Source organism: Phlebotomus papatasi, chromosome 2, assembly GCF_024763615.1.
Source record: "Phlebotomus papatasi isolate M1 chromosome 2, Ppap_2.1, whole genome shotgun sequence".
Classification (NCBI taxonomy): domain Eukaryota; kingdom Metazoa; phylum Arthropoda; class Insecta; order Diptera; family Psychodidae; genus Phlebotomus; species Phlebotomus papatasi.
The window spans coordinates 84,612,720-84,639,301 of NC_077223.1; the positions used below are offsets into that span (position 1 = coordinate 84,612,720).

The 26,582-nt window shown below is 33.3% G+C and overlaps 1 protein-coding gene across 1 annotated transcript in view; it reads right to left on the reverse strand.

Annotated features, from left to right (window-relative positions):
* The window catches only part of LOC129804803 (uncharacterized), a 48,304-nt gene extending 24,166 nt beyond the window's left edge, over nt 1-24,138 (reverse strand). The window contains exon 1 of the mRNA XM_055852412.1: nt 22,356-24,138. Within this exon, the coding sequence (XP_055708387.1) occupies nt 22,356-23,433 (1,078 nt within the window). The 5' untranslated portion in view covers nt 23,434-24,138. The remainder of the gene's footprint in view (nt 1-22,355) is intronic.
* Nucleotides 24,139-26,582: the final 2,444 nt, after the last annotated feature.

Sequence of the window (26,582 nt, forward strand, 5' to 3'; positions counted from 1 at the left end):
CCGGACCGTAGTTTTTTTCGCGGATTTTTGAAGATCGCAGTATTACTCGCGGATTGCGGAATAGTTTCTGAGCCATTTTGGCATTAAAGTTTTACATGTATTTTTGTGCATTTCTGACAATCGAATTTGCACTCTTCAATTTTCAACGACGAGGTTTCGAGGTTTCCTGTAATGAATCTCAGCTAGCATAAGGTTATCTGGACTTCGATTTTGCCCCCAATTCGAATTTGCAATGAAAGAATCACACATAGCATAAGCCCATTTAAACTTATCATTGACTTTTTTCTTCTCCGAGAAAAATTATATCCGCATATTATGTAGTCACCGATATTAGCTGGTTTTGTGAAATGCCCATGACGATTGACGATTCATAATTTTTACGATTTTCTACAATTTTTTGAAAGAACGAAACTGATCGTGAAAATCATAAAAATTGGCTCAGCTGTAATTCATAAGATTTCTCACACAGTGGATGAGTTTTGTTGTTTTGCATTTTTTTTCTCCTCCGCCTGATCGAAAAAAACTGCAGGCGTGCTGAAGGTCAGAGAGAAAAGGAAAGACATGGTGAAAAATGCGACCAAAAATCCACGCGTTATCTTGTGGCGAATTGCTGAACAGTTTTGAGTAGAATTTCTCGGAAGCTCGGAAAGCTATCAAAAGCTCATGAAAATTTCCAATTTGCAGCATGTTGTTTAAAATTTAATTGCAAAAAAACTGTTAGGAGTTTTTCCAATTCTAATGTACCATTTGAAAGCTAATGAAATGTAGATTGGTACAAAAATAATTATTTATTCGGAAAAAATGATATTCTCGGTACAAAGATGCAATGAAAACTGTCATTTTTTGGACAATTTTCAATTGAAAAATACTTGGAAAATTTGTATGAAAAGTGAAAGAAGTGAAACAGGCATTTTATAGAGCATGTCTTTACGAACAAAATTAAAAAAATATATACCTCTCTATCTTTCATATTCTAGGAGATAATGCAGCGTCTTTGTGGCATGTTTTAGGAGTATACGAATGTTTGGAAAATTATATTACGAAAGGAAAACAGTTTTTCAAAAAATTAAAACAGAGAATTTAAAGATAATATAAAAAACTACCCTCAGTTACATTTTCAAGGAAATATCTCAAAAATTGTAAGACTTGATACACTTTTAATTTTGGGTTTTTGTATGGAGACGCCATTTTCTGGCTTTTCGATCCTCTTAAAAAGATTTTAGGTTTCCTTCCAGATGAGACCGTTTTCTACGGGACTTAATTTAATTCACTTTATTTTACGTATTTTTTTGACCCCTTGATCATGCGGTCATCGTGTATTTATCATTGATTGCAAGCTCCCAAATCAAACGACAGAAAATCCCTTCACATTGGTTCCCATTGGTTCTCATTGGAGACACAAATTGTTGATTTTTTCATACTATCATACAGGAATTGTTAACAAGAAAAATGAACATGCTTTTTAGCACTTTACTGTGCTCATGTGCTTCTACATAATCGACTTTTCTGAGGCATTGGCTGGTTTTTGTGATGTTGGCTGTGACTGTTATTCTTAAACTTTTCTTTAATTTTTGCATGTAAGTTTGGTCTTGCTAGAAACAAAGAAAAGCTTATGTTCTATACACACTTATGACTTAAGCCGAGAGACGGCTTATCATAAATATAAGGTAAAGTGCCCTCAAGTCGACCGCTAGAGTTTTTATTCAATTTATTTATATTTGCTATAATTTTTAGCATATGATCTTACATTAATAGGTCAATTATTCCATAAATAATATAAATCAGAGATAATGTCATAGAAATTGACCATAAAACATTCTCAAATTGACCACCGGTCGAATTGAGCGAACTTTACCTTAATCGAAATGATGATCAGATTCCATTTTTATCAGTTTCTGATTAATCCGTCTCTCGACTTCAAACAAGAAACGGTTTAGTTATTTTGAAACTGATGGAAATTTAGTCAAATGATTATTTTGATTATAATTACGTTAAGCCGTCTCTCGACTTAAGTCATAAGTGTGTCTAGGGCATTACGTATAGGAGGAGGGCAGTCACCCGCATTTACAGTATTTATCTTTCAAAGATATTGTCACAGCTTTTATCGTAAGCTTTTTGTCGTTATCAATTTTCTAATAGCTTTTACAGCAACTTTTATAAAATCATTGAAACAAAGCTTTGCATATAGTGAAGCTCTTTTATAGACAAAGATGGACCCTCTTTCTGCCAGCTAATTTTCAAGTACCAAGCAGTGAATTGAGACAAGAATCATCTTGTATAAATTAAATTCAATGATCCGGAGTAATTTCCAGTGAATCCCTCCAACAAAAGCCAGAGAGGAAGCTCATGAAAATTTCATGAAAAGTCTCATGGGGGTTGTTTTGAGGGTTTTTCCTAGAAGAGGGTGGCAAATAAGCCAAATGGATTATTTAATAGACAAACATGCGTGAAGTAGATAAATTTTCCGATGATGTGCAATGAAATTAATTTGGCGGGCTATCAACGGCTGAACACCCTCTCACCATTTATTTACTCTCCAACTCTCGACACACCCCAAAAAAGGGATTCTGAGAGGGTGAAAATGCTTTCTGTCAGATGGATTGTGTGAGATTAAAATTGAGCTTGTACCCAAAAATCGAGAGGGTTTATTTTTCATTGAGAAAATCCCAATTGAGAAGGGGGTGGAAAATTGCTCGACAATTTTATCATCTCCTCCGCTGATACAACCAAAAGAAAAGAGACCAACTTACAGGCAAAATTGGTATTCAAAACACATTCTATTAAAAAAAAATGTTATGGGTGTGAGGTTTAGAAAAAAAGTCATGTTTACGCATGATTTCTCATATGTTTGCTCGGGAAAAACTGATGGTGAGATTGAGAAGAGAAGGATTTATTGAGTTTACACGCCCATGAAACAGTTTGTGGCTGAAAAGGCGATAAATGGGTTGAATGCAGAGATTTGATAGAGAAAATCGTGAAATTCAGACAATTATCACTCCACAAAATGTACACACTATCTTAAGTGTTTCCTCAACATTAGCACCCATCGATTTCACTCCCACCCAACATGGCGTGTGGAATTCAATTTAGACCACGGAGGAAGACACACAAAACCTAATCGATACACTTCTAAGTCTTATCAAGTCCTCAGCACCTCTGCCATGGTTAAAATTTATGTCCATGAAGTTTCCTGGCATTTGAAATCTTGGAGGTAAATTTACCACTTTTGAGGCATAACACCCAAGAAACAATTTTTATGAGCCAATTTTGTGATTTGATCTGGTGATAATTAATCCAATTTTAGAGGAAAATTAAACACAGTTGAAACAAATGGTGTCGAATTATTTGCTAAACCGTTAAACAAATTAACACCCAATAATCAGTGTAAATTATTTACACCTATAATGATCATACCAGCGGTATATGACTAAAAGACGATTATCGCATTAAAAAGCTATTTCAGCATTAAGGAGCTTTTCTTTTTGTAAAAATTAAAATTGATAATAAAAAGCTTTCTTTCGCCTTTTATGCAAAATGAGAAATTATGAGCCGCGCAAGAAAGTATTCTGTACTAAAATTTTATGTTGTACTAAAACGTTTAGTTTGAAAAAATGACTCAATGGGACATGATAGAATATTTTATATGAATAAATTTGGCAAATTGTTCATAAAAAAAATTATACAGACTTCTCCTTTTTCGTCATAGTACGTGAAAGTGAGAAAATATTTGTTTTCACATTAAATTTTTGTATCTATAAATATTAGGACCAGCGCACAATAACTTTTGTTTGTAAACATGTTTTCAAAATTTCCTATGAGAATGAGCGAGACGACTAGATCTAGATCTCACTTACTCCCATTGAAATGTCAAAAACATGTTTACTAAACAAAAGCTATTGTGCGTTGGGCATTATATTATAGTTTTCTTAGACTCTTTATGTCCAACGCACAACAACTTTTGTTTTGTAAACATGTTTTTGAGATTTCAGTGAGAGTAAATGAAATCTAGAACTAGCTATCTCGCTCACTGTCATAGGAAATTTTGGAAACATGTTTACAAACAAAAGTTATTGTGCGCTGGTCATTACACAGTTTATTTACAAAATAAATAATGTTAATATAATTATAGTTTATTATGCGTAACGCACATAAATTCTGTTTTTTAAACTTGTTTTTAGCATTTCGGTTAAGATGAGTGAAATCTAGATCTAGTTATCTCGCTCACGCTCATGGGCAGTTTAGAAAACATGTTTGCAAAACAAAAGATATTGTGCGTTGAGCATAATGGATAACGCACAATAATTTTTGTTTTGTAAACATGTTTTTGACATTTCAATGAGAGTGAGTGAGACCTATATCTAGTCATCTCTCTCACCCTCATAGGAAATTTTGAAAATATGTTTACAAACAAAAGATATTGTGCGATGGGCATAAGCGAAAAAGGAAAAAGGAAAGGAATATTCCTTTCCTTCTATGAATTTTCATTTTGTAAAATTTTTAATAACCGTAATAACAATGAATTAAAATTAGATAAATCAATAAAAAAACAAATAGTTAATGAAATAGGTCAATCTAACAGAAATTTTTAGCTTTAATCAAAAAATAAATAAAAAGAATGAAAAATCCATTAATTCCTGTTGTATCAAATAAAACGTTTTTATAATTTTGAGTGTCAATAGCAAGCAATTTTAAATAAAAATTTATACGATCAACATTAAAAAAAACTATTACAATTCTCTTCAAAATTTTTTGCAAAAATTCATTCATATTCTCAAAAATATTTAGTATTATCATATTATGCTTTTGTTGTAAATAAGATCGAACTTTTATTGTCTATTTCACATCAGTTTTTGATAAAAATATTACAAAAATTTGATATGGCCATAAGTGTATATTTCTTGGAAGCATTTTCAGGCTTATGGCCACACTTTCGAAGAAGTATTATCTTCATCGATACAGTTTTTCTAACGCACACAATTAATTTTATTCTTTACTAATATACAAAGTTTCAAGTAAAATTAACGATAAATTTAATTAGGATCGTAATATTTCTGGCTTAACAGCTTAATCAAAGTTTTAGTATATAATTTTTTTAAGTAATTTTATCAAAAACTAGAAAACATGCCCAATTTCAAAGCTGCCCGAATTCAAATGTGCCCCACTTCCCTCTATTTTATATCTACAACCCCCATCTCATCCTATTGATCTTTTGTTATTGAGACAAAAACGGTTACGGAACAGAATGAATTTTCCAAAAAAGTTTGTAGTCTGTTAACAATGAAAAACAATTTTGGAAAAAATAAAACCTTGTTTTTAAACGTGCTCTATTAGAAAGTTTAGTACTATAAACTGCGGTTCTTCGAAAGTTACAAATTTTCTTCTTACGAAAACTTTAATGAGATAAGATTTGGAGTTCCGGACAAGGCTGAATTCCGGATAAATCGATTTAGAAGTTGGCCAAAACTCCCCAAATTTTGAAAATAAAAATATTTATAAAGTAATATGAATTTCATATTAATTAAATTATAAATTATAACTACTGCATCGAAATCCTAAATTCCAAATCGGTTTGTCCGGAATTACAAGTTTTACTCTAAACTTTTACTTATATTTTTTTATTTTAAAATCTGCATTAATCATACTTTTTGTTAAATTAATTAACATACTTATTCAATTACTTAAGCTTTAGACTTGCCTTTAGCATTATTTCTTCATTAAAGGTACTTCAATTTTATTAATAAAAATGGTTTACGTTGTTTAAAATAATATCTTAATTGTTTAAATTAAATGTAAAGCTGCTTCAATTCATTTCGCACTATAGAATGATATATAATATAATACCAGAGCGCGATCATTAAGAATTCTTTTCTTGTTTTCCGCGTAAAACAATGAAGTGACACAATAAAAAAAGCTTTTTCCTAAGAATTTACACACTAGCTGTGGAAATAAATTGGCGGGAGAGAAAGAAAAGGCCAGTCGTGGAATGTGTGAAAGAACGAGAAAGATTTTTCCTCGATTGAAGCAGATGAAAGATTGTATGGAGCTATGTTGAAGAGTGTCATGAATCACTTGAAATCAAGTGAAGAGGTTTCACATACAATTACCATAAGTAATCAAGAGAGCAAATACGATCATCGTGTGGTTCACTATGCCAACATAATAAGCAGTTAACACATCCAAAAGAGGGAGATTGCTTGTTAAATACAAGAATATTTAGCATATTTTCTCTAATTTAACTCCTTATGCCACATCTCTGTACACATTTTACCAATTGTGTTACAAAATTCGACTTAACAATGTTAATGGTCGTCTTCCAGGGTACATCCAGGTGGAATTAGGGTGATAGTATCTGCGGAGATCTTGGGATAAAATATTCGATTAATTCTCCATTTTCCAGAAGGAGCTTTTTAGAAAATTGCCCATTGCCACATTTTAACTGGCTTTTAATTAAATTCTCTTTTTTTTTGTGCTTGCATCTCTGGTCTTTTAAACCTTTCCACTCTCTCGGAGCTATTTTAAATTATGATGAAAATATGTATAGAATCAAGATAATCGGGCAATTAAATTTATCTCACTTAAGCGTGCAACTTTCCAGAATCCGTTACATTTCAAAATTAACGTTCTTTTTTTTCATTTCGCGAAGAATTTTCTTGGCAACACAAAATTAATCCCCCCGCAAAACGCTTTTAATTCCATGCCAATTCCAATTATTGGGTGATTCTGTCACAAATTGACTAAAAGGTGATATGTGCAATTGAAAACGGTAATAACAAGATAAAAGAAGGAGTTAAGTGGCCAAATACAAACTGTTTGCTTAATGGTCTTTAATAAATAAAATTAAATGAGTCAATGTCATGCCAAATGATTTTTATATAATAATCTTCTCCCATCCCACCTGTCCCTCCTCCTATCAGCAACATCATGATCAAGATAAATTCACAAAATGACCAAGAATTTAAATATGCACTTCGGCAAAAGATAAAAAAGAATGTGTATCTTTTATTGAGCAACTTTTCTCCTTTTGCTGCAAACAATTGGCTAAGTCATCAAACATTGCCTCTTAATGAGGTGATAAAAGACTCAATATATGGTGAACATTTAAATAAGCTCGTGATTTTCCATATCAGTTGAATTGCAATCAATTCGCGTCAGAATTGATTCGTTGGAATTTAAATGAAAATAAATTTAAATTAAAAAAAAAAAAACATTCTCAGCATATTTGCAAAATTCGCATGGGTCATTGAAACATGGGTGTTACAATGTTTCATAAAGGTTTATCAGATATTTATTGCACATTTACAAATTCATAAGTATAAGTCAAAATTATAGGTAAACTTAGTGAAAACTGTGTTTATCTGATAAATTTTTAAATAGTGTCAGTTTAGGGAGAGAAATTCACAATAACTCGCATATTAATTGGTAGACATATTAGTTTAATAAATTTTTCAAGCAGACTTGGTAATTTGCTGAAGAATCTTTTGTTGAGTCAATAACAATGACCACCCACAGAGTTTTGATTTATAATTCAGGAATAGTTTTGAAGAAATTATTTAATAAGTCACCACATTTTCAATTTTGCAAATTATTTCCAATGAAGGTGGTATAAAATTTTTATTTGTTTGTGGTTGTAATTTGAATTTTTGAATATACATTCAACCAAGTAATTAAATGTTGAAGAATTTAATAAAGCCATTAAATGGAGCACATGAAATCGTAAAACAGCGGAGTAGTACATAAATGTTTTTTTTTATTAATAGCATTTTCAGATTTGTTACAAATAGTTTAGTTTATTTAGTATTCATTTATGCAATATATCTTTTGAAATTGAGCGTCTCCTAGAGGCAAATTTATAATGAAAAGTAAATTTAGGACTAAAGAAAGAGGCGTCCATCTCTGTCTTAGCGTAGGTGACCCATACCAAATTATGAAAGAGCTTCTTTTCAGGTTGTGTAAGACAGTCGTAAAATAATAAGAATGTAGAGCGAATATATGGTTTGTTGGTGCTGCAGAAATTAAGTAAAAAAAAGTCGCTAACTTCTTAAGAAAACGATATTGAAGTGACTTTTATTGAAGACATCTGTTCATGTCTAGTTACATGGAAAAAATATTGCGTAAAATCAGGGGCCCATCAAGCCCAATAAAGAGTGAAGCTATTTTTCACATTTCCTTGTAAAAATTTCGCAGATATTGCACCGCGAATTTGCTCGTAGTTCTTGTATTATATTGGCAAGCATTATGAAATATGTATTTTTAGATAGCTTTTCATGCACAATTTAGAAATATATCAGACTGATAAGTTAATTCTCTTTAGGAAAAAACTTGCCAAGAGTCTTCAGTGCCTCTATCCAAAAACATATGGAAAAATGAAATGTCGAGAGGCCCCTGCGTAAAATAGTTCGTATTTGTTTGTGAATTCCTATTGGGTATTTACGAAATGCTCGTAAATCGTATAACTCACTCAAAAGTTCGTAAAAGTTTGTACATTATTACATTGTTTGTTACATGATCACTTGACGAAGATTTTTTTGTTCTTATATAAATCCGAAAAAGTTAAAATAACATTCCGGAAATGTTTATTTTACTCTGCAGTATTGATCGGAAATCTGTGTAAATATTATGATTTTTAGGTGTATTAGGGGTTAAAGTTACCCTTTTTCATGTTAGTTTTACCCTTAAAAAGGTGTAAAATTAACGTTAGAAAATGTTGATATATTTTTACACCTAAAACGTGTTAAAGTTATGAGTAAAAAAGTTAATCGCACCCCCGTTTTTTCTCAGTAAGTGTATAAACATTTGTACAGAAAGATGTTCACAAAATTTTGTCATTTGTTTAGAAAATTTTTCCAGAAAATATTTCAAATGCTTAATCATTGGGTTTCTTATCAAATAATTAAATACAAATACAATTTTCTTTGCATTTCATATTCAGTCAAATTGTGGTCTACAAAAATATGTAAAATTGCCCATACACTTTTCAATTAGTATAATTACTACCTACTTTAGTTTGGAAAAAGAACTAATAACAATAAAACCCAATAAGTGAAAAATATGTGTTTGTCCACTTTAGTTAAGAGACTTCATTGTGAAAAATAGTAATAAAGCAATTGTATCTCCATTAGTGTGTATAAATTAAAAAAAAAATATCCTCTAAAGTTAGAGATGTTTTTCATTTACAAAGCTTAAACCGTTACAAAATTACTCTACGGAAAAGTCGTGTGGGATTCATTCATAATTTTATAATTTACAAGCACTTCTTACTTGCTCTTGATAATTACAATTCATTCTATACCTTTAAATCGATTGTGGGTGTTCTTTCACACATTTACTATACTTATCATTTAATCAATTACAATGTATTTCCAATAACATTTTATAAAAGCTACGATTGATTTTTTGTTAACGATTAAATGAATTAAACCTTCTTTATTATGTACTAATTATTTAAAAAAAAAGACTAAACATCTCTTAGCTTATACAATATGCAAAGAATTTTTCCACCATTTCGCGCTGGAGGTTAACAGAAACGTTAAGACGACAGTAGACGCATTAAGCAAACAGTATACATATAATTGCAAAATTTTGCAATAGAGTTTATCAATAGGAAATACCACAGGCCTAAATTTAAAATATTTGACTTAAACAAATAAATTTAAAATATTTTTATTTTTTTTGCAAATTGCAACCAATTTTGATGATTGCTTAATGGTTAATGGTTAATTTTGATTGATTAATGGTAGGACCAGACTAATCTGGTTTCTGGTTCATTTAATTTTGCGATTTTTTTTTTAAATTTTAAATATATAAAAGGGGTGGCAAAGTGTCTCAGGCTTTGCGAAAGTGCTCGAACTCGTGCCTTTAGATAATACACCTCAAAAGTACTTTCACATTCTTCACTGTTTACAGGTTCTCAAACTATTTCAACCGATTCACACAATTCTCAAAAGATCCCCCAAGATTATTTTAACCATTTAAGGACGATTGGGTCACCGGTGACCCAAAAATGATTTTTTTCCTACGATCTTCTAAAGTTATGCTTTGCTCTAAAAACTTAGAAAAAGTGATTTTTTCTGACCCCCGACTTTTTACCTTCTCGTCCTTAAAGGGTTAAGAGGAATAGAATTAATTTTCGGACAGAAATTACTTATCGGTTCATAACCGGTTCAGAAACGATTGAAACTGGTGCAATTTTATCGGAAATTCTAAGACCTTTCCAACGAGTTCTTATATGATGCCATTCGATTCAGAAATATGCTTTCTAGAGCCTCTCAAAAAACAAATTTTAAAAAACATATTTTGAAAGGTAAAAATATAAAAGTTTCGATGTTTATTAGTGCTCATACAAATAGAAAAGAAAGTCATTAAATTGAGATACAGTGGAATCTTTCATGCTGTCTCCTGAAAAATGGCCAAAAATTAGTTGGCCCCTGTAATTTCCAAGGAGCGATATATGTACTTCTCTCTCTATGGAGTTCGAGCAGTAAAATATGTTTATATCAGACTGATAAATATTTCAATGAATAGGAAGTGAGGTATTTGCTTTGAATAAATAGTGGTTTCCTTAAAATTCCTCTTAATGCAAACTATAGCACTCTGCTGCCTAATTTTATTCGTGACATATCTGCCCCAGTCTCCCCTATAGTTTTTACGAAAACCCTTAGCTTTTTTCCTAATTCCTTTTTTATTATTTTTTTTTATTTTTGTCATTATAGCGAATCAAAATTTATAATCAACCACGGATACGGAATAGCACCGAACACTGTGACTATTAATCAGATATTAGAGGACAAGATCTATAGGTATTTATAAGTCCTATAGTGTTCGGTACTACCCCATGTTCGTTGGTGCCCCAGTTTCCCCTACTTTCTTTATAACTGCTCGAGTTTCTTCTAAGTTATCTCCATTGATCACGTTCGAATTTGTACGACATATTATCGCTTGTAATAAGCAATTGCCGTAACTATATTTTTTACAACTCTTTTAAGCTGCAACCGATGTTGTTAATTATTGTTTAAGCCATATGCTTAAAGTGATCCTTATGACTCATGGCAAGATTGCCTTTAGGAATACAAATTTCCGCAAAATGCATAAAAATTCAAAAGTCACGATCATTCTTTTGAGTAAAGTCTCATAAAATAGGATTAAAAAATTCAATAAAAACTTATACTTGGTAGAAAAAATATAAATCATTCTTTTCAAATGACTTACAATGGATATTTTTTATTAGTTGATCAATCACAAGATTTATACTTTCGTCACTTTGGATTTCTTGTATTGCTTAGATATTGAATTCCAAAATATCGATTTATGTTGCTTGGGGGCGCTCCCTTAAATTCACGTGATGGGCAAAATGTGTGAAAAATGATTGGAGCAAGAAGTGTTATATGGAAATTCCATTGAGTACGTGCAAAAGATTTCCCCTCCTGGGTACGAGGAAATTCCACATTAGGAGGATTTGAGGAGCAGCATTTTGTGTGACTAAAACTCCTACAACTTCTGGGTGGAATGGCACATCAGAGCGAGAGAATTCTGCGGCAGTGAATTTTGTAACACTCGCGAATGGTGAATCAAATAAATCGTTAAGAAGTTTTTGGGGGGCCTCCACATCATTCTTCGTTTCCACGAGAGTGCGAGAAGAGATTGAAGAAGCTTTCACGGTTGTTTGTGTGAGGTCGATGTCGAATGAAAAATGGGCCTTTTTTCTATAAATAATACCAAAAAGAAAAATATTGAGCGAAAACGGAATTAGTTTTCTTGGGCGCAACAAAAGTTTTTCCCAAAAACGAAAAGACTTGTTAATCGACATTTTCAATTGTCACGTAAGCATTATGTGAAAAATCTTTTTGGGACTATATTTTTTTTTCTTACCACCCATTTACTTAGCGAAATGGAAATTGTTTCTCACTTTAATTGGATTGAGCATTTCTGAAGAGTCACCCACGAACCATTCCATAGTGCATTGTCGAAAGAAAATGAGCGCAAACATTTCATTAGTCGTAAAAGTTTTTCGGGCGATTTTCTGAGAGATGCCAGATGATGTGCTTATGGGGAAGTGAGAAAAGGAAGAAGACACAAAGTTTCTGGGGTGCAATTTAATTAAATTAAAATCCAAGCAGAAAAAAAAGAGCCAAGAACAGAGGAAAGAATAATGTCATTCCCTTTCAATTCAGACCACACACGACGATCTGTCCGTTTTTCAGCTAATTCGTAACCATTTAAATAATCGTGAAAATTATCTCAAACGAAGAAATTGAAGAGGCATCAATAAAGTCTTTTCTCTTTCCATCTCAAGACTCTATCAAAAAAAAAACCTCTTTTTCCCATACAATAACGGATATCCACTTTTTCGCGGAATGCCTCAAAGGAATTCTGCCTTGAATTCTATATTTCCCGCCATTCGTCTCTCAAATGCTCAAATTTAATAATTAACCGTTGTTCTCTTCATCTCACACATATAATACTATGAGATTTAAATTAATTATAATGTCTTTTATAGCTCATTTCGTCTCTCTGCCGGGATGGAAGAGAGAGGGAGATACAATTCTGTGGGATGTTAGGTTATATAATTCACCAGAGATGAAGTTCCACAAGACCAAAAAGACAAAAAGAAAAAAAAAAGAAAACAAATGGAAAAGAAGCTCCAGATGATTCTCACAGGAGATTGAAGTGCACAATAAAACGAAGAGCATCTCAATATCAAAAAGAATATTTATACAATTTTGGGCGCCACTGTTAATTTATATGCGAGCACATGCAAAAAAGGTAGTCTTGTGTGATTTAAATCCGTCACTGGGCGATTTAAGATCATCTCCGTGTGTTTTTATTCCTGTGTGGGGCTCACAGGGAAGAGCAGCATCACTCACATGTTTGGCACTTTTTCGAATGAGCCACACACGTCAAGAAAAAGAAATCAAAAGCAGGGCTCCACCAGACACTTTAGGCCACCTTTTTGCCATGGTAACGTTACAAGAAACCACTGATTGGGGTTTTAAGTCAATACCTGTTTTTGCCTAATTCGGCAGATTCGTGGGGAATTAATTTGATTAATATTCCCTGTGGCTTTTATTAGGTCTTATTCACATGAATTTAACAAAAAAATAAATCAATAAAAATTTTCAGGTAGCAAAAACAGAGATTTTATATTTATGAAAAACAATTAACGAAAATCGAGACATTCTAGTATAGCTTTTTAAGGAATAACGGGTAATTCAATTCGAATTAACGTAAGTCATAGTATAGGTTATGTTTCATGTTATTAATTTCCTTAATCTAATACCTAGGGTAAAGTGGTACAAGTAGGACAAAGGTACAATTTGGACAGGGCTTTTTTTCTTGATAAATTAATGCTTGTTTTATAATTTGGTTCCTTGTTTAAAAACAAATTTTGTACTGTATTTATCAAGAAAAAAGCCATGTCCAATTTGTACCGATTAATTGTCCAATTTGTAACACTATTTCCAACTTATATCACTTTACCCTAAAACACTATCATAGAGAAGTTAGTTCCAGATTCTGACATTTAAAACAAAATTTGGAACTTATCCTCATTTTCTTTGTCATTACCAACAAACCTAACCTAATTTTCAATCTTGGAAACTGATAAAACTGATAAACCCTATTTTCACTCAATATTTTTTTCAGAGACCTCTAACATCTCAAATAACTTCACAAAGATTAATCGGGGTTATGAAAATCATATAAATTTGCTTATTGAAAATACAATATGAAGTTGCATGTTTGTGTTTACGATTGACATGAATTATCACTCATTACAGAAAATTTTATGAAGAAAATTTTTATGGTATAAATATAAAGATTAATAAGTAGTATTACGCGGACTAATGGGTTTCAGAACATGTTTAAATCAAAAGGTACTTGTTAATCAAACACTGCTTAAAACAACATGTAGAGAAATTTGTAATTAATTTCGCATACATATCGCTCCTTGGAAATTACAAGGGGCCAACTAAATTTCGGCCATTTTTCAGGAGACAGCATGAAAAATTCCACTTTGTGTAAATAAGTATCTCAATTTAATGACTGAACTAAAACAATTTATTTCTTTTCTATTTGCATGAGCAATGAGCACTAATATAAACATCGAAACTTTTATATTTTTACATTTTAAAACATATTTTTTAATGAGTTAGCTCCTTGTCGTTCTAAATGATGTGCAAATTTTGCTGAAATTAGAATGACAAGGGATCAACTTGCTTGAGTTAGTCCCCTGTTTTACAAAAATTTGAACGATGAATATATTTTGTGCCCCTTCCCTTTACTTGAAACAAAATTATGCAAGTAATCAAAAAGATTAAAATTTTGAAAAACTTTTCTAATAACGAAATTTAATGGCTTATATCATCTGAAAATTTATTAAATTGTCTTTCTAAGTGCATTAGAATCTAAAAATCGCAAAAAAATGAGTTGACCCCTTGTAATTTCCAAGGAGCGATATTAAATTAAGGAATATAACGATATACTAATTATAAACATTATTGAAATAATTTGGAAACAATAAAAAATCCAATTGCTTTTTGGCTCCATTTCAAGATCCTTGCGAAATCTGTTATTGTGTCACAACACTTTAAATTCTTAAAAGTCAAATTTGTAAACGTGTCTCACAGTACAGGTTCAACCCAGATCCTGAAGGTTTCGAAAATATAAAAAAATAAACAATTTTAGTGTCATTTTTTTTTTCAAAATATAATATTGATCATTTGCGTCATTTACCCTTAATATCAAACAAAAAACTTATAAAACAAAAATTTTCACCTGTTTAAGGAGGAGCGAGTCAAAAAATATGGGACAAGAAAAATAATTTTTCACGGGTGACCCAATCGTCCTTAAAGGATTAAAACACAAATAGACTCAAGCTGATCTTCGAAAATATTTATTTTCAAAAATCTGGCAGTAAAGATTTATCCCAGACTGTCATACATTGAAAGCTTCTTAGGATCATCAATTAGAGGCCTTTTGTATAAATTGCTTTTATCTGATCCTTTACCCCCAAATTTTATGCGCTAAATATTCTCGAGGATCGGCCTGAGTCTATTTTAGCTTTTAAGGATCTTTCAAACTTTACTAAATATTGCTCATCTCGTCTTATGAGGTTAATAATTAATTATACTTATGTTGTGGCTAAAAATGACAAAGTAGGTCTTTGCAAACAAAGAGAAAATTCACATCTTTTGAAGGTTCACTGTGTGCGAACTATGTCTACATTCCCCTATAGTTTTTCTTAGGAAGAATATTGAGCAAATTACTATTTATTCGGGGTAATTAATAGGGGGAAGTGGGGCACCTTTAAATTGGGGCAGTTTTGAAATTGAGCTTTTTTCTCCTATTTTTAAATGGAATTGAACCTTATCATGATGTAATTTAGCTTCGCAATTGGTTTGTTGAGCTAAATTATATCATAATAAGGTCCAGTTTCATTTAAAAATAGGAGAAAAAAGCTTAATTTCAAAGCTGCCCCAATTTAAAGGTGCCCCACTTCCCCCTACCCTTGCTATTCATTGAAATATTAAATTTTATTGATTTCAACAAGCTTCCCGGTCTCTTCCACTACTGCTGTAAAGTTCCTTAAATATGAGGCCTTGAAATATCAAAGGCGGTTGATTTCAAAATGAAAATTTGAAGTTATGAAAGTTTTATGTAGATTTTGAATTTTCCTTCTCTATTGCTTCCTCAATATTTTCGTAATATATTAACTTCCTCGACAAATTCTATTTATTTAGAAATAAATAACATAGATCAATTCTCTAAACTTATTTTTCTTGAGAATAAGTTCATTTCGCATCAATTTCAATACGTTTTTTATAAAACGTTTGTGTCATTTGAGGATCAAAAATGTTATCTATATACCGCAAATGTTCATATTTGAAGTATTTGACTGTATAAACTAGAATCCTTCGAGACAATTTGAAGCAGAGTTGAGCAAGAACCGTTTGAAACCGAACAAACGTCAAATGAAAATTATAGGGGAAACTGGGGCACCACCAAACACTGATTTATTAATCAGATATTCGACTTCAAAGGATAAGAGTTATATAAATTTATATGCATTATAGGGAGACTTGTGCACTGAAGAAATAGTCGATATAATCCAAGTAGTTTAGAAATAAAAGTTAGTGTTTGGTGCTACCCCGTGTTTGGTGGTGCCCCGGTTTCCCCTAATGGTCAAAACGGTCAAAACGGTCAAAACGCTACCTAATCAAATTTATTTTGTCGATTTCAAACGGTTCTTGCTCACTCCTGATTTAAACACGACAGAAACAGAGGCTTTTGTTATTGTACAATTTGATAGATCGCAATGGTATTACAATAAGTCTTTTAGTTTTTAAAATTACAATCACATCTGATTTTTCCTCACTCCAATGCCGTGAAGAAAATACTTCTTGGGTGTTCACAGCAAAGTGTGAGGTTAAAATGTGAGGTTATAATAGGTTAAAAGTGAGGTTAGGATAACCAAAACTCATTCATATGTTGGCAATGCGTTTGGTGTGTCTCTTAGCTCATCCACAAGAGACTTTTGAGTGTGGCACTAGAAGAATTAATACACTTCTTCAATATCAAATAAATTTCAGACACGGAGGCGCCATAAAACAGTAAAGATTCCCAAAGTTAAACATCACAATAAATAATTGTAAATTCAACCTACTAGTTTCTCTCTCTCTTTTCTTCATCTTCATGAAAGTTGAGGAGTGATCTGTTTCTTTTTTTTTGTTAACCGGAATACCTTTGGACAATCTCCCGAAAAATTCCACGATGAAATAATTTTTCTATTTTAATTGAAATGTAATATCTCTGGTATGGCTGTATTTTGATGGTTAAATTAATTAAATGCGCGAAATGATATTTATCTCAATTTGGATAAATGGCAATAAAAAGAAAATCCCAGAAAAAAAGTTGAGTGAATTCCGCGAGGGAGATGGTAAAAAAAAATTGAGAGATAAATTGGAGAAGAGAAAGAGGAGAAAAAAAGAATTATTTGAATACCAATTGGTGTCATGTATTTCTTTTATATGCAGTTTAGGCGAGTTATTAATAAAGACCACACATCATCTAATATTTAGACCACCCAACACGATAGAAGAGTACACGAGAGAGAGAAATACAGTGGAGTCCCATAAAACTGCAGCGTAAAACATAAATACGTAACATGTAAATTAATGTTTTCGTATTTTATGTTTCTCTCCGCGATTTTTCGTCTCTCAGTGTACTTCTTTGGATCAGGCTTTTAGTGGTGTGTGCGTTTTCTTCTGTTGATTCTTGCATGGGATTTTACAGTTAAGGATGTCTTTTTTAAGCCCATTCTTCCATCTCTTCACTTCATATTGCGAATACATTGTTATTATTTTTAATAACTTTCATTTTTGCCAATTGCTATTTAGCCCCTAATTTCACTTTAATTGAAAGTGTTAGGGCAATATTGACCCCTCAGTTTTTTTCTTTATCCACAAAATTTGCTCAGACGAGCACATAGGTAATGGCCAAATTTGCAAATTTGCTATTGAGGTGTTTAATGGACAGGTAATTTCCTAAATGACTCTTTAATAGATTTCCTCATAACAAAAATTTTGGCGGGAAAATACCATTTTCCACTCTTTCTTCTGCCCAAAAGTGCAAAAAATCATCTCAAGACCTCCATGGTGGGCAATCTTCTGCCCAACGTCTCTCAGGTGTCCAACAAAAATCCCCATATTCGTATGTTAATGAAGAAATATAATATAAAGGTAACAAGACTCATATTGGGAGGTATTTGACCTCAAACTGTGTGATATTCGTCCATATGACTGATATATTGAATGTACCTGGCGCTAAGCTCTTTATTTGTTTTTCTTTTCATTTTTTTTCCTCCACAACTCTTCTGTAAACATTTTTTCCTTCCTTGGGCATCATCTCATCCATCGGAAAAAGACAACACATGGGTTATCGGATGAAAAGGAACAGAAGGAGCTTCAACCAGTTAGAGAATCACTGAGATTGTATTTTTTTAACAGTCCAACATCTCTTTTATTGACTGTTGGTTTTTTTCGGAGTTTTTTTTCTATCCCATTCTTCTTGAGGGATTCTCAAAATTTTTGGAGAAAAATCGAAAGTTTTCGGGAGTGATAGCTCCGTGTGTGGCTTCGAGAACGTGAATGAAGTGACCGAGAGTGGATTGAGAATCTTCGTATGGACAGCCATGGGTAGTCTTTTTTGTTGAGGCGCTTCTTCCACACTGTGCTCTGTGGATGGTGCCCAGGGGTTTACAGGATTTTCAAAAATTAGACCTTTTTTCTGGGATTAACCTTTTAAGAAGGCTTTTGAAGGATCTCATGAATTAACTCGCTAAAAGAAGCTGAAACTAATGAAATTTTCGGATCAGTTGCGAAGTACATAATCGCTTGTAATAATATTGTGACCTAGTACTGTATCTTACTGTGTTATCACACTTACACAATAAAATTTTAATATGATTCACATTAATTGCCGCTGGAGAGAGTCCAAATGTGTAATTTGTGTGTTTGAATCATTTTATATTCAAAATTTGATCTATTTGTTGATAAAAAGGTAGACTTGGCCCGCAAAATTTGATATAAATTGATTTATAGCATTAATGCGAAAAATTAATGCGATTTTCTCTTTAATTTTTTAATGTGAAAAATATTTATGCTTTAGGTAAATTTAAACTTATTTTTGCAGGCCAAATCCACTTCTTTATCAATAAATAGAAAAACCTCAAATATTAAGTGACTCAAAGACGCAAATAACATATCGTCGGTTCCGAAGAAGACTATTGTAAGTCCAAAATGTAAACTTTACAGGAAAAAGGTTTAAAGTTTGACAGCTAAAATTTATTTTCAATAATTTCACTGCAATTAGTATACTTTCAGCTTTTGAAACTATTTTATCATACTTACGCATTGAATATCTTCTAGTTAACTCTACTTTTAAATTAATTATAGCAAAATTGTGGGCAAAAAACTCAATAATTGGGCACGCTGATTTTAAGTTTTTTTCTTGTAACTTTTGCAGGAATATCTCAATCAACATAAAATTTTGTGGGGATATAGATCTAAGGTTTCTGCATCCAATGATACCATCTTTTTATACTATTGTAAGTAGACTTACAATAGTCTTCTTCGGAACCGACGATATTTGGACGCTCACAAGGGACAATTCATGTGAATCACATTAAAATTTGAATGTGCAAGTGTGATAACGCCGTAATCACAATATTAAAGCTTTAAGTTTAAATTTGCAGCACTACTTGTTATATAATTTGTTCAATTTCAAGATAAAGGTAGGACATTAAGTATTCCTGATCCTAAACTTTCAATGTGGAATAATCTGGGATGATCATTAGAAAAATGTAAAATTTAAGTCTTAGTATTATCGATTAATTATTCCTTGCATAAATTTCCTTTACAATAATCGAAAGATTCCCCAAAAAAAACTATGGAAGCCATTGTGAGAAGGCATAGATCTAGTCTAGAGGCACACCTAGGACAAGGTGGTTGAATAAAATTCAGGATCTTGCCTTGGAGGGCCTTTTGATTGACCGTGAACATCTTCCTAAAGTGGCACAGAATCGACAGAAGTGGGATATAAACCTTAATGTCATGGATAGACGATCCCAATAGGGATAATCTGTCCAAAATGACAATGATTCTCAAGAAACAGCCTGTGTCTATTTGGGTCCTAAGGATGCCGTTCCTATGATCTAGTGGCAATCAACACTGATTCAACAAACGTTCGTGGTAGGGTAAATTAAGCTAATTCAAAACCTGCTCCAAATGGAAACGTCATTTTTTGCATGATAAATACAGTACTAAATTAACATATTTATATATTTTCTATACCTCAATTCCATTATTCAGTTAATTTTGCTTCAAATAAAGCGAATATCCATTTATATTCACACATTTTAATTTGTTTATTTCTCAGAAAAAAATAAATCGATCGAATTTTTCATCGATCGACCATGTTTTCCAATGAAAAACACAGTAAGATGACTGTTGTTTATTTGTTTTGTTTAACATTTATGTCATATTTCTGGATAATTTTAGTTAAATTAAGTACTAATCTTTATTTTAACTGTACGTGAAGTTTTGAAATGAAATAATCACCTATTTCGTGAACAAAAAGGATTTTTCTGAAGTGTCTGCAAATGCTTCAATAGGAAACCCCGGAAATATGATTTTTTTTAAAGAAATTTTCCTAATGTTTTTGATGGGAAAGGAGAAAAGACCAGGAATAAGAACAAATCCTGCACTCAGGAGCAACTCAACAAGGTTTTGGAAGCCTTTCGTCTCGGTTTCACTTATACTGTTTGTCTCCAATTAGAAACTTTCCCTTGTCTCCATTTGGATTAATTTGTTTCCAATAGAAGCATTTTACACTCGCGTATTTTTCTTGTATTTAAGAAGTTTTCAAATTATATCTAAAGAATTTTCACTAAACAGTAACTTTCTAGAAGAATCGAGGAGCAAATTTATGTAATTCTCTTCAGAAAAAATATGAACTTAATGTGATGAATCTTCTGTCAACGTTAAAGCGTCTGGTAATGGTTTTGAATTAGGACATTTACCCTACCTTAATAATTTTGATACTTTAATTACGGATTTTTAATTAAGAGGTTTCAAACTTGTAGAAATTGATTTAGTGCATTTGGATAAATGTGTTTGAGGACTAAAGAACTAAGTATAACCTTGTATAGTTGTTATGTAAAGAAAAGTTGCTGAGAAAATTCTTTAATGATTGATTTCACATTAACAGTTTTAAATGGTGTTTAATGATTTATAGAGTAAAGAATATTGAACAAAGTGTTACTTTTTAATTCAGAAAGTACGCTGAAATATCCGATCACTTTCGAACCGGTAATTTCTAGTAGAAGTCTTCAAGGAATGACAGAAGAACAGCTACGTCACAGTTTTGGATTCTTTGCTAAAGCAATAAGAATATCTTCAGGATGAATATTCTGTTGAATTTATTTAGTTTCGAACGGATATTCCTTTAAGAATATTGCTACGGTTATGGGTGGTCAACTCCACTCTTTTGGGTAATTTTAGCGGACATTTCAATCATTAATTGCTGAACCAGTTAAGTCACAGTTTTGGATTCTTTGCTAAAGGAATAAGAATATCTTCAGGATGAATATTCTGTTGCATTTATTTAGTTGAGGAAGCAAGATACTTGCGAGAATTAGTTTTTTCGAACGGATATTCCTTCAAGAATATTGCTACGGGTATGAGTGGTCAAGTTCACTCTTTTGGGTAATTTTAGCGGACATTTCAATCATTAATTGCTAAAGCAGTTAAGTCACAGTTTTGTTTTCTTTGCTAAAGCAATAAGAATATCTTCCGGATGAATATTCTGTTGCATTTATTTAGTGGAGGAAGCAAGAAACTTATGAGAATTGGTTCTTTCGAACGGATATTCCTTCAAGAATATTGCTATGGCTATGGGTGGTCAACTCCTCTTTTTTGGGTGATCATTAATTGCTAAACCAGTTAAGTCTGTAAATTCATAAAAGAAATACTTTCAATTTTGTATTAGAGTTCTAGATTTGTCGTTACTGGAATAGTAAATCATACTTCTCAAAACATTTTAGATTACGACTCGATTAATTATCAAACTGTTTATATTAGACCATGTTCAGTGAAATCGTAAAACTTTTTTTAGTGAAACAACTTCTTGTATGAAATACGAGGCAGTTTAAAACCAGTCTCAGGAATGCTAATAGAATTTGCAATCTGGTTAAATACAATGTTTTATTTCCCGTTTTCAATCGGATCTTCTTTTAAAGCTTTTCTTTTAGAATGACAAATTCCTAGCTTGGACATAGAGTTCATAGAGGAGATCGGTAATTTTCGGACATCATCGGAGTAGGATATCAAATGTCAAATTTCAAGTTTGAATTCAACGACAAAGTGTATTCAAATTGGATTTTTGGTAACAGAGCCTCTGAAATGTAACTTTGAGAAACCCCTTGGCTTATCCAGCGGGGTATATAAATGGCTTTCATTGATGTTTACACACATCATAGATTTACAGTCGAGGGGTCACTTCTGGAGAGACACCCAGTGGCTGAAAGTTTGATTTGTGACGGGTGGGTTATTAATTTCGGGAATGTGTCCACAAAGGCGATTACCAGCAAGGACAGGGCATTAAGATGGACATTAGGATGTTTTAGTGGTTTCCCTGCTTCTCTCTCTCTTTCGTTCCTCTCTCATCTCGTGGGGTTCTTTTTTTTGGAAGAGTGTTATATGGGCAAAAGAAGACGATGGAAAGGAGGAACATCAGAAATGATGATTCATAGAGTGAGGTCAGCAGACAGCCGGTTTCTTTGCATATATGGTTTGGGGACTCACCTGAACTGGGTCTATCACTGTATCTGGTGCAGTACACCCAGGCGGGCCACACCATGGGTCCGTCCGAACTGGAGGAGCCCGTGGATGTGGATAGCTTGGCGGGCTGGGGTGTTGTGCCGCCACCGGAGAACTTCCTCTCCGCCGTGGCAGTCAAGTCTATGGCAGTGGACTCCTTGGCGCCGGCAAAACCGATGCCCTGGCCGAGTTTTCGAGACACAGCAGACCGGGCACTGGCCAGTGACTCGCTGATCCGACACCCAAAGTCCGCCTTGAGGATGTTGTCGATGCTGAATTTGAGGGTGGTCTCGTTGTCGAGGTTGTTAATGGTGCCATAGGACTTGAGCGGGGGCGACAGTGAATTGTCCCGTGACAGTGTGTTGCCCGGCGATATTGATTTAACACTGTGCGCCGTATGCCGGAAGCCGGGTGAGTGGGATTTTGTGCTGGCCGCATCATCATCCACTGGCGGCGGAGGTTTCCATTTGCCGCCGATGTGCGGACTAAAGGCCGATTCTGACCGTCCACCCTTGTCTGATACAGCATCTTCATCCATTGCTTGGACTGGTTCATGTTTCTGGCCTGCTAAGCTATTGCTATTGCTAGTGTTATCACAAATGCGGAATAGTCGCTTGATTGAGTGACTGTTATTGAGTTCGGGTGAGGAATTGTGGAAGCGGGACAGATCGCTATTCTTCTCTAGGATCCCCTCGAAACTCTTCAGGATTCTGTCCGTTGGTGCCTCCAGGTGACCCCTTAAGCTGTCCCTGGAGGACTCCTTGGGTGGTGTGTGGCGGTAGGTGGTGAAAGCAGTTCGAGTTGGTAGGTTCTCCTCTTCTGAGGCCATTTCTTTGCCCACGGACAATTCACTGTCTCCACTACAGCTTGACCTATCACTCTCCATATCGTCCACCTTCTTCACATCCATGCCAATACCACGATAGATATTCACTTTATTACTAGCGCTATCGAGATCTGGACATTTGTCCGGGAATGCCACACGTGGTGTCTTGAGATGATCCGTTAGGGGTTCATATGTATTTCGTGGTGACATTCTATCTCCTTTTGCACAATATTGCATCTCCCAGGACAATTCGCTTCAACTGCACATTTAGCATAATCTACCCCACGAAATCCTCAAGTCTGGCCTCTCTTTAGCCTCAGTCTCCAAGCGACGGCAATTCCGTTGTTAGTTGATTTGCCCTCAGGTTGATTGTGGTTTCTTGGATCAAAACCTTACAAGTACCCGTTACAACCACTAATTGAAGAGTTATATCTTAAAATATGTCTAAAAGCCACAAAACTAATCCGTCAAGTGCTCAAGGCGTACAAGTTATCAATTAACACTTCACTTTAGCATGGTTCTGAAGGTAAATTATGTCCTAAACTTGTTCTTGTCGCAGTCTCGACACAATTCAACAATTGTCGGTTGAAACACTTGACAAAAAAATTTGATATATTCCCATCATGTGGGTGGGCTTTTCAGTGCCTCATAGTCAAATAATATCCGGAACTCGTAAGGCTAGAACGCGCAAAATAGAAGATCGGATAGGTCGGTTTGGTTAAGGCTTGGGTAATATAAAGCCCTATAGGTTTAGGGGGTAAGTGATGTGTTGCTAAAGTAAGTCTTGACACTGCAACAACACGAGGAAGATTGAGTTGTTGTGTCTCTGGGGGCATCAACAAAATCCCGAGGAAAAAAGCGGGCACAAGAGATGATGAAAATGCCAAAAGACACACCGAACGAAGAGTACAAGAGAAAACTTGCGAGCGGTCGACTCCAGTCGGTACCATCCGTTTGACTGGCGTTGGGTGCTGTGTGAAGCAATTTTGAGAGAGAGGCGGGAAGTTGCTGAGCAGAAGTTGGGCGGGAAGTTCCCCGATTGGTGCCGAAATGGCCAGCCTCGAAATATAGATTTTTCCACCATCTAATTAGATTGGACTGTGGTATTTTTCTACCTGAACTGGTGGAGCCAATCCAGTGCATTGGTGGTCGCCAGAAAACTTATATGCACCCTGGGGATTTCCATGGACAAGGAGTTTCGGGACCAATCCCTCCGCATTCGGCTCAATCTATGCTAACCGAATTCACAATTCCAGCATATATTCAAGCACACCACTACAATCACCCATTTAGTGCTGCCAAACAGAACAAAATGAGCCCATGTTCAAATACACTGCACCTTGGGATAGCACACGAATGGACACTTTGTACACATTGTGAAGCCCCTAAATTATCAGTTTATTGCACACAACAACTGGGGTATAATTAAAAATTATTCATTTAATTAAAAATCAATGTCCACAGACGAATACAGTTTGTCCCTAGCACCAATACCCTTATATCACCTATATACCTCCAATATACCAAAGGCAAAGTCGCTGTAACGATGAGGCTATATCTTTGATTTTTTATTCATCCACCCAAAACGCCCTCCATTATTGAGAGCGCAGCTCAATTTGTGCAAAGGGGAACTCACATTCTAAATTAAATACACCATGACAAGCTACAATGATTAGAAAATTAGTTGGGTCAGAAATGAGAAATTTTTCATATGTCTTCTTTGACGACTTTTGAAGGATGGATGTATTAGTTCAGGGGTTTCAGAACTCATTTTCTAAGATGGAATTTACGTTTTTTTTCTTGCTTTTTGAATTCGCTGTCAGGGCTTGAATGAGATTATAGAAACGCTAGTTTCAAATTTAGATGTTTCTTCGGATTGAGCAATCGAAGGTATATTATTTTTTTGGATTTTGAATAGAGGTCTTGGGTTGGAATTTATGAATTAGGAATTCCGTTTTTAATGGCTCCGGCACATCTTTTATATCAGGAAAATTTCATGAAGTCGAAATTCGAAACTCTTTCTCTCTCACATGTTTTGCATATGACTATCTCATTCTTTCGTATACCAAATTCGATTGAGCTAAATTGAATTTGGATGATGTTTAAGAGAAGAAGAAGAGTGCGAGAGAATAAGATAGACATATACAAAACATGTGAGAAAGAAAGAAATCCGAAATTCGAATTCATGAAATTTTCTTGATCTAAAAGGTGTGCCGGAGCCATAATATTTTGATTTTATTTTAAATGAATTAGCAAATCGTAGGATTTTTCTTTAGTTTTTGAGTTTTTGATAGAGATCTTTAATTTAAGATCGTCCAAGTTCCTTAAGTGTTTGAGAAAAATCAAAACATTCTTGACAATAACTAAACCAAAATGGAAATATCAATTAAGATTCTTTTTAAGATTTTTTATAATTTTCCAAAATTTGAGGTTTATATTAAACTTCTTAAAGCTTATGATTAACGGACTTAAATTAAAGTTTGGAATACTTTTTACAACCCAAACCCAAATAGAAACTATTGCATTAAGGGGTTATATCTAGCTGAACGCTTGAAAATCAAGGACATTTCTGAAAATTTATTGTCATTTTGCTACAAAATGAATCAAAATAAAATTTTCAGAGGTTATTACATATGTCTTGAGAAATACAAAAATATTTTTTGATTTTAATATTGAATACAAAGCGTGTAGCATAGCACAGACGGAAATCTCGAGTATTTTTATCCGATTTATTTGAATTTTTCAGCGTAACTGTTTAGGGGAAACTGGGGCACCACCAAACACGGAGTACCACCAAACACTAATTTTTATTTCTAAACTACTTGGACTATCTCGACCATTCCTTCAGTGGACAAGCATCCCTATAGTGCCTTTAAATTCCTATAGGTCTTATCCTCTGATATCCAATATCCGATTAAAAAATCGCAGTGTTTGGTGGTACCCCGTGTTTGATGGTGCCCCAGTTTCCCCTAAACAGATTCCTGACAGAAGTACACACTACTATTAAGGTATTACATGGATCATGCAAAATAAAAAAAAACAGCATATTGCATTAATATGTTTTTTCAAATGTACAACATTTTAGCTATATTTCCAGAAATTTTCATTTTAAAATTTTTAAATATTCAGCCTTTGGGATCTAATTTTCGGAGACATTTTTTGAAAAAATATACTTTTCGGTGTAATGATTTTTTAAATTAATTAAAATAATTAGAGACTTTTTAGATTAATTTGAAATTTCTTAAATTAATTATAATTTAAAATAAAATAAAAATGTATTATATTGAAAAAGAATTAGAGAAAAAATATAGTGTTTTCCAGTTTTTTTTACCCACTTAACCATTTAAAAATGATAAACAATTCATTTTTTTTTTAATTAAAGGTAG